Source organism: Hippocampus guttulatus, chromosome 15 (genome assembly GCF_054856545.1).
Source record: "Hippocampus guttulatus isolate MCC_2025c chromosome 15, RoL_Hgut_1.0, whole genome shotgun sequence".
Classification (NCBI taxonomy): Eukaryota; Metazoa; Chordata; class Actinopteri; order Syngnathiformes; family Syngnathidae; genus Hippocampus; species Hippocampus guttulatus.
This window is the reverse complement of record NC_141275.1, coordinates 3,055,582-3,064,912: the sequence shown is the minus strand read 5'-3', so window position 1 is coordinate 3,064,912 and position 9,331 is coordinate 3,055,582. Positions and strand designations below refer to the sequence as shown.

The 9,331-nt window shown below is 41.5% G+C and overlaps 1 protein-coding gene across 7 annotated transcripts in view; it reads right to left on the bottom strand.

Annotated features, from left to right (window-relative positions):
• Positions 1-1,748: 1,748 nt before the first annotated feature.
• robo4 (roundabout, axon guidance receptor, homolog 4 (Drosophila)) overlaps positions 1,749-9,331 on the bottom strand; it is a 32,421-nt gene continuing 24,838 nt past the window's right edge. For 6 of the 7 annotated variants that reach the window (XM_086131709.1, XM_086131710.1, XM_086131712.1 and 3 more), the window contains 2 exons: positions 8,928-9,247; positions 1,749-3,068 (listed from right to left, as the gene is read on the bottom strand). In XM_086131709.1, coding sequence (XP_085987835.1) covers positions 2,887-3,068; positions 8,928-9,247 — 502 coding nt within the window. In that variant the 3' untranslated portion in view covers positions 1,749-2,886. The remainder of the gene's footprint in view (positions 3,069-8,927; positions 9,248-9,331) is intronic. The other variant, XM_086131707.1, reaches the window with a different exon arrangement.

Here is a 9,331-nt window from a genome sequence, read left to right as displayed (position 1 = left end):
ACCATCCAAGCTTTAGGACCTTTTGGTGGTGGTTCATCTCACTGCAGACCTTTTTACAGCTGTATACGATGGGCAGTTGTTTTTCAAATATTTTAAAATCATATTTTTATGTAATTTTTACGACACATTGTGCAACTAAAATAAAGCATTTTCTAAAAAAACAAAAACTAATAAGGACTAACTTCATGGGCAAATGATGCAATGGACACCCAAAATGTAGAATGAGATCTTGGATAGACGTGGCCGAAATGAGTTTCCTCTGCAGGGTGTCTGGGCTCTGTTTTAAAGATAGGGTGACAAGTTCAGTCATTCCGGAGGGGCTCAGAGTAAAGCCGCTGCTGCTGTTGCTGTTGAGCAACCTCCAACTAGGTCCCAAAGCGCTCCGAAAGCCGCAGCGACCCGGGTACCTGCAGACCCGGTTGTCGGCTGTAGACTGGAAACTGTTGGCAGCCCGAAGGCACGCCCAACACCGCTTGGAGGTCGTTCCCGAGTTGGGCAGCTGCTGCTGCTCCGCATCGAGAGGAACCAAATGAGGTGCCTCAGGCATCTAATGCTTCTCCGGACGCCTCCCTGGTGGAGTGTTTAGGCATGTGCCACCGGGAGGAGGCCCTGGACACGATCCCGGACATGCTGGGGAGAGTTTGTATCTGGGCTGGCCTGGGAGTGCCTTGGAACCCCCCCCCCCCCCCCCGCCCCCCCGTCACCCACCCAACCACCGTTTTTTTATAATTGTGCTTTACTTGAAGGACAATGCTTGAAAGTTGTGAGAACATCCCACAATTTAGCAATTCATCATCATGATGTTCATCATGAGCAACTCTGACAGTAAATAAGAAATACTGTTTTTCGCACAAACTGCAAAGCGCAGCACCCCCCGTAATCCTCATCTTGTATCTGGGTCACCTGGGTCAAATGGGACTGGGGACGTTGAGTAAAGAAGGGCTTTACTGTCTGCGCCATTTATAAGCTGCATTGGACAGGCCCAGTCAGGATCAGCTTTTTATGTGCAGTCTCTTTCAAAACCATATTTGTCCTTTGCCAGTTATTCTTCAGCAAAGGCTCACTGAATAGACAATTAGGATACAGGCGAAGCATTCAAACGAGGAAAAACAACAACAACAACATTTCAAGAAAACACAAATATCCGTGTTAACAAGAATCTGCATTGTGCTGCATTTTCAATCAATGTGTGTGAGAATGTGTGTGTGAGGGTGCTTGTGTCGACGACAAAGGGGATTATCCTTCATCTGTCTCCTTCATTTAAAGGCATATGTTTCTTCACAAAAGCCCCCAGCTCCACTGCGCCACATGCATTGGCTGACACAACACACTCTCGAGGTTCACATCAAAACATGAAGAATCAGTTCTGCTGTATCCATGTATGTGTTACTGTATTTTTCGGACGATTAAGTCACAGTTTTTCTTTCATAGCTTGGCCGGGGGCGCGATTTATACTCTGGAGCGACTTATGTGTGAAATTATTAAGACATCATTATATCATTTCCCATGTCATTTTCACATTAAACCACAGGTTGGCGCTCTAGGCCTGTGTTTATAAGTTGACGATGAGTAAGCAACGTAGAAGAGGAAGTGCTGCATCTACCTCCGTTAGCATATCGTACACTAATTCAGCTTGTTTTTCTCTATCTTATTTTTATTTTAAATTGCCTTTCAAATGACATGTCTTGTTCTTGGTGTTGGATTTTATTGAATAAATTTCCCCCCAAAATGTGATTTATACTCCAGGGTGACTTTTGTATATGTTTTCTTTATTTTGCATTTTAGGGCTGTTGTGACCTATACTACAGAGCCATTTATAATCCGGAAAATACAGTATTATCATGCAAACACACACACACATACTAAAACATGCATGTAAATGCATGCTTACAAACTAAACAAAAAATAAAAATAAAGATTGGAAATTTCCCCATTGTGAGACGAATAAAGGTTTTCTTATCTTAAATTAGCGGAAGACCTTATTAAAAAAATGCTCAAGCATAAGTGATTGCAAATTACTTTTATATCATGCAAATTATTGAAACAGATTTCAACACTTCATCTACAGTTTGCATAAGGGCAATTAATAAAGTATATTAAAAAAAAACCTTGGAATAAGAAGTTAATAAGCAAGAAAAAAACGCTCTTTGATGGATGTTTACACATCTTTCAATAACCACTGCTAGATATACAGGGGTGCCATCTTAGGTGGTGGTTGGAAGGGATGAAATGCAACGGCATGTGACTGACAGGGGCCCTAAAAATAGCATTTTCAATTTGTGGCATGAACTTGGAAGGGCCCAAAGCGAGCGTCTTTTAAATTTATAGTTCCAAACTAAATATTGCGAACGTATGCCGGTAAAAAATTAGGAGGCAACACGCTACTTGCTGAGCTGTCAGCTCTTATATAATCTTCCAGCTAACATGAAAATCAGCAAACATCTGCTATGAGAAAAGCTCACTTGGTATTTTTTTTTGTGCTTCATGATTCTATCTCACTGGCTTAGTGTCTTTTTCAGAACACACCAGGTGAGAACAGCTCTAGGGAGGTTTCTCATGATCCTCTTCTTTAATGTGTGAAAGTAATACAAGGAGAGGGGAAAAAAATGACAACGGAATGGAGGTCATTTGCAGGATGTCAGATTAAGTATTTGGATTTCCATAGGGTGACCTGAGGAGACAATTACAGAAATGCAAGATCAGACAGATGTAAAGAAATGTAAAAATATTTTTTTTAAAAGACTGTCCTACATTACACCTGGATATGTAACCATTTTTGGAAAGCCGAAAGTACTTAAAGGCTTTATGTTCCAGTGCTGTCAAGACAAAATTGTGTCGATCCACTTTGATGTCTTGTAGTTCTGACAAACCTGGGAAAATAATTCCCTAAGCATTAAAGGATTTTGTTTTTCTGCCAGGATAGTGAGCTCTATACTGAGCTTCCATTTCCTCCATCCAGTTCACGCTCCAGTCCCACGCAGGAACAGGGTCCACCTCTCTGAGTCTGTGGTCCTCGGCGCAAAATGATGGATACAGGCTGCTGAGTGGGGAGGCTGGTGGAGAAAATTCTAAACACAGAAGGGGGAGATGTGCATTGACAGGAGTTGTGAGAGTAAGGCATGAAACAGTATGCAGTAGAGGACAATACACTCCATAATTTACACGATTTATTGTTGACAGGGCTTACTATCTGCAACATGTCCTTTGCGATACAACAATCGACTACATTTGTGATGTCTCTGTCTCTTCGATTTTATATCACTGGCGCTGGAGGAAGCAGAAAGTCTGTAAAACTCCAAAGATCCAAGACAGTGTCATGTCAATGCCACGTGCCACGACATGTGCATTCGACAATGCACACTCAAACAGACAACTACCATATTGGCCCGAATATAAGACGGCCCTGATTATAAGACGACCCCCTCTTTTTCAAGACTCAAGTTTGAAAAAAGATTTTTTGAACACCAAATTAATTTTTATACAGAAAATAATTACAGTACATCTGAAACAAATGATGATAACAATATATTTGAGAGAAAAAGCATGTTATTTTGCCTCATTCAAATCTTAATATCTGAACATTTAAATATGTAAACTAAAGTGCAATCACATTCGTAAATGAATGGCTTCTGGTTTTTGAAATGTAAATGACATCATAACTTCTCCTCAGCTGCCGGTTAACCTGGCCGATCTTCGACCCACTTTTCTCCAGATTGTTGCTACGTTTCTCCATTTTCTGTTATCTCTTCATTTATTTTCTTCTCTTTTCTTTCTTACCGCTATTTTTTATTTTTCTTCTTCGTGCAACCGCTATTTTTATTTTTTCTTCTTCGTGACAGGGGTTCGCCTTGGCCTGGGGAGTCAAGTTCAGCATTCGCTTCAATGGTATCTGGCGCCATCTAGCGTCGTGAATGGGTATAATGTCTAGACCCCGAATATAAGACGACCCCCACTTTTTCAGTCTTATTTCAATGCAAAAAACACCGTCTTATATTAGGGCCAATACGGTACTTTACGAAGATAATACCAAAATCAAAAAAGAGACAAGCAAGAGGCAAGCAAGACTTTAAATATTTATCACCTTGTGGATGTGAGCCCATGAGGTTTGTTTGCCTTTTTGTTGAATCAATTGTCTTCATAACATTCTTTATTGTATTGCAGTGGTTCTTAACCTGGGTTTGATCGAACCCTAGGGGTTCGGTGAATCGGTCTCAGGGGTTCAACGGAGCCTCTGCCATGGAGGTTAAGACACACCCGACTCAACATGTCAATTACAGTGAAACTCCTCTAGAACGAAACCTACATGGGCGAAAATACCCCCTTATGTGAAAAAATCTTCATGCATTAACACAATTCCCATTCTCCAGCACATATCACCAATGGGCAAAAAAAAAAGTTTGAATAATGATTTAATGTTCATATGTCAATCCTTTTAATGTGACCGATTGTAAGTTTTTTCACTATTTTTTTTAATTTCAAAATGAAAACAATATAGCATGGTTACTCAAGTGGCAGTTTATTGAACCAAAAAGACAATCCATTCAGATTTAATCCAAGTGAGTTAGCGTATTCCTGCGGCCTTCCACAGATTTTTCAGTTTCTCAGATGGCCCCTTTGAAAAATTAATTACTCACCCTTGACTTTCATATGGGACTATGCAGCTGATATAAGCACTTCTTTAGGGCAACGTTCCGGTCCTCAATCTGTTTTGCACAACGGACTACTTACACAATGAAGACAAATTTAGATGGACCGTCGAAGTCGCGGTACAGTAAGACCGAGATGACCGTCTTTTCTGCGGCCCCCCGTGCTCGGCCACTGCCTCCACCCCAACACTGTTGACATTTGCGGCAGCTAAGTCAGCTAAGTCAAGCCTGCTGCCACATCGGTTGCTCATAGGCTATTATGCAATGTGCTGCGAGGGCCAACTTCAAAAACAAGCTCATCAAGTACGTAATAGCAACAACACATGGATATCAATGCCTCATTAGGCTTTTCTTTTGCAGTTGGCACTCGAAAGCAATTGTGGGGAGGCTAGCTGGACTTCGACAGGCGGCTGGCCTGACCATAGCCACACTCACTGACCTGCAGTATACGGGCCCAAATCTGCACTGACACAGTTGAATCTGGCGCACACATAAATATTTTCAGCGTGACTTATTTGCAGTGCTGTATTTGTGCATGTAGATTTTAAAAAAAAATTGACAGAAAGAGTTTTATAAAGATGTATTGTATAGCTAGCTAGCTAGCTAGATAGATACTCTTTCGTGCTTATAAATACACTTCATTTCGCACTATAAGTTTCTGCTCATTTGAATTTCATAAAAAAAAATTCTTGTCATATTCAGTGAGGAAAAAAATAAATCATTATCTCCCCCATACAGTGACTGAACATGATTGAAGAAAGTGACTTCCGGTATGACTTGCTTAAACCAAGTGCTGACATGACCCAACTAGCTTGAAATGTAATGGGGCTTTGACTTCTTGATTTTTATTTATTCATTTATTTTTGGGTCAGATTGGCTTGAAACTTTCATGTTCGACTTTCGACTTGGGACTTGCACATATGTGATTTAGTCCTACCTCTGCTACTTTAATTTGTTATGTATATACTGTACATGATGACTCTATAGTGCCAACCTGCAAAGACCACCAAAATATTTTCTAGGTAATGAGAAAAATAAATCTGCCAACATGCATGACTAGAACGAGGTCCCCATCTAGTGGATGAATGCAAAAGCACATACAAGACTCAAAAGGTTGATGCAAAGGAGCAAGCAGCCTTCAGTTAGATGTTTGGACAATGGCTGTTGATGATACATCACTGCTGTCTAAAGCTGAGTGCAGTAATTATTTGGTCTTGCCTTACAGACACATGCAATTGAGATACTGGATTCCTTCAACATTTGTGACCAGCCAGATAAAAGCATACTGTATGTAACAAGACTAGTGCTGTTCGGCGACTTGCTTTTACATTGAGCAAATTAAAAACAGGTTTCAACGTTTCACCCTTATGTTCTGGTAATGGTCTCGAGCATTAAGAATCCCACTTTAGGCTAATCATGATTTCATTGCAAAGGGTACACAATAAAGGACAGCTGGCTAAAATATGTCAGTGCAGATGCTTTTTTTTTTGTTACAAATGAACTCAGGCAGCAAAAAAACCTTGAATGCCAAATCACAAGGATAGAGAAATGTGTGATTACTCCCAACCAGTTAGTGAATAAAATAGTGTCACACAATGATTGAAACGCAAAACAATACTTGGACTGTATCGGGAAATAACGATCATTACAATACTAACACTAATCATGAGAATACAACATTTTTAATGGTCTGGAAAAGCATTCCCAAAATCGGCTCACAATGACGTGTTGGGCTGTAGTCAGAGTGCACCCATAAAGGCTCATCAACATAATGCTCTTCGCCAGCTGTGGGAAGACACCCAATTTCATTTTTATGAAAATCCTTATTTATTATCCTTATCTATTCATTACAAATGTATCTTTGTTCATCTATCTATGCCAGGGGTGCCCAAACCTTTTGGATCGAAGATCTACTTTTCGATCAACTAACCTCCCGGGATCTACCCTTACCGGCACGCGCGCGCTCGCGCGCACACACACACACACACACACACACACACACACACACACACACACACACACACACACACACACACACACACACACACACACTCGCACACACTCGCACACGCACGCCATGATGAGAAACAGCCTGAAACTGAGGCATGCGACGCACTTTTGCCGCCTGTTAACTATCGTAGCTCACACGTACCGTTTTAAAGTGCTTCCCTGGGCCCTCCTAGATTCCTATTCTTTGCCCGTGCCCTCGGTGAATTGTACACGAAGCAAACTCTGAATGAGAATAATGACGATAAAAGATAGAGCGCAACGGTTCTGATCACAAGCTGCAATTGCAGACTGCTGAGAGCTAACAACTTCCGGTGACGCAATCACGCGCCACCGTAAATTCAAGATTTACCTGCTTTATTTTATTTTTTAAATATTTTTTTGGGTGAAAATGAGACTGATAAGATGATTAGTGTGCAGTGTACATTAACACAAAAAATATATTACTAACATGTACAAAGACACACAAATGGTTGTTTGTTTGTTTTTCCTCGACACTCCTCGGATCTACTTGGGACCGGTCTTAGATCTACCGGTAGATCAGGATCGACCTAATGGGCACCCCTGATCTATGCCTTTGACGTTTAGTGACAAGCATGAAAAATTAAGTGGGTATTCAATTGTAGTACATAATACTCGCTACGAGGTACAAAATATTGCATGCATAGGTCGTTTTCATCCCGGTAGCGTGCTGGCGCGCTTAGACAGGCTACATTCACACTGCAGGGGGTGATGCCCACTTCAGATTTTTTTTGGTTAAATCCGCTCTTTTTATGTTCTCGTTTAGATTACAAAAGCAAACGCGTCAGTGCTGTGACACACTTGCGCACAAAAGCTGGATTTAATTTTTTTGGGCCTTAATAAATTAAATTGCCATTTAGAAACTGCATTGTGTATTTCCTTGGGCCGTCTCTGTGTGATACTAATATTGGTTTGTTGAACTGCAACCTTTGTTTGTGACAAATATGCAAAGAACACAGAAATTACGACGGGGACAAATACTATTTCAGCACTGTAGACAAACAATCATTCACGCCCACAATCACCACGAACAATTTGTGATCAATTAATCTACCACACATGTTTTGGAATGTGGGAGGAGACCGGAGTACCTGGAGAAAACCAACGCAGGAGCGGGAAGATGGATGGATGGATGCATCCATCCATCCATCCATCCATTTTCTAATCTCCTTAACCTCACGAGGAACGCAGGCTTGCTGGAGCCTATCCCAGCTGTCATTGGGCAATGGGCGGGGTACACCTTTGACTGGTTACCATCTAATTGCGGGACAACCATTTGCGCTCACAATCACACCGAGGGACAATTTAAAGTTTCCATTAACCTATTATGCATGTTTTTGGAACGTGGGAGGAAACCAGATTACCCAGAGAAAATCCATGCAGGCATAGGGAGAACATGCAAACGTCACACAGGAAGGCCACAGCTGGAATCAAACTCATGACCTATGTACTGTGAGACGGATGTGCTATCCAGTCGAACACCTCTGGCATAGAGGGACAAAGAGAATATGAATTTTTTTTTGTTGTTGTTTTTAATGCCCGCGGGAAATCAACTTTCAATCCACAGAATCAAGATTTGCTCTCAGCAGAATTAAAATTGTTCAACACTTTTTCTCTGCAGATTCCCAAAGGGACTAATATAATGCTTGTGTTTAATTAATAGGCCAGGTTTCACAACTAGAAGAAGATATTGAAGGAGAAAAAGAAGATAAGTTGTCATGGCAACCATTGTGTGACGTAAGTCATTATTTTGCTGCCACCTCTCCCAGAAACAAACAAAAGGGACCGTCTTCCCATCTAACGCGCTCATTTCGCATGCGGCATCCGCCACATGAATTTACTATTTACAGCACCAAAAGGCACAATAACCGAACAGGATTCTACCTTTGGCCACAATGCGATGTGGGATTTGAGTTAGTTAAGGTATGCCATTAGAAACCAAAAAGAAAAGCTTCTCTATAGTTCGAAGCAGAATTTTTAAATCCAAATGGAACTCGTTCACTGCCATCAGCACAATTGTGGAACATGATTTTGGGTGCGAGTACGAGCTCTCATCTTAATATTTTCAAGTCGCTCCTGAGTATGAGTCGCAGTACCAGCTAAACCATGGGGAAAAAAATGCAACTTATAGTCTGAAAAATGTCGTCCCACAAAAAAGCTTGTGGGATTTGATTTACGTAGATTGACTGATTTACGTAGATAATCGCAATGTTTTTGCAGCGACGTAACAATGTGTTTTTTGTCTCTGCTTACCTGACAAAGAAGCTCCAGAAACAGACTCCGTTGTCAGAAAGTGGGCAAAGTTGCTACTGGCATTGGTGTAGCAGCTGTCGACTGAGCTGATGAGGCTTGCGCGGGCACTTGCAAAGTTTCCATCTGTAATTGAGCTCCAGGTGTTCCACAGGGAGCTGTCCCACTCACTGTAACAGGAGGAAGGTGAACTTTGAAGGCGAGCGTGGCGCAATCCAATCGGTGGGGCCTCAGAGGAAGTGTCAGGGGGAATCGGAGTAGAAGGGCTGAGCTCACTATGACAACGCATCATGGAGGGAAGAGGGAGGAGGCAAGAAAGGGCACTGACGAGAGAGAACAATGATTTGGTCATCTCCTGACATTTTATTTTTTTTTTAAAAAGAGGCTATATTGTGGGTGAGCGACCT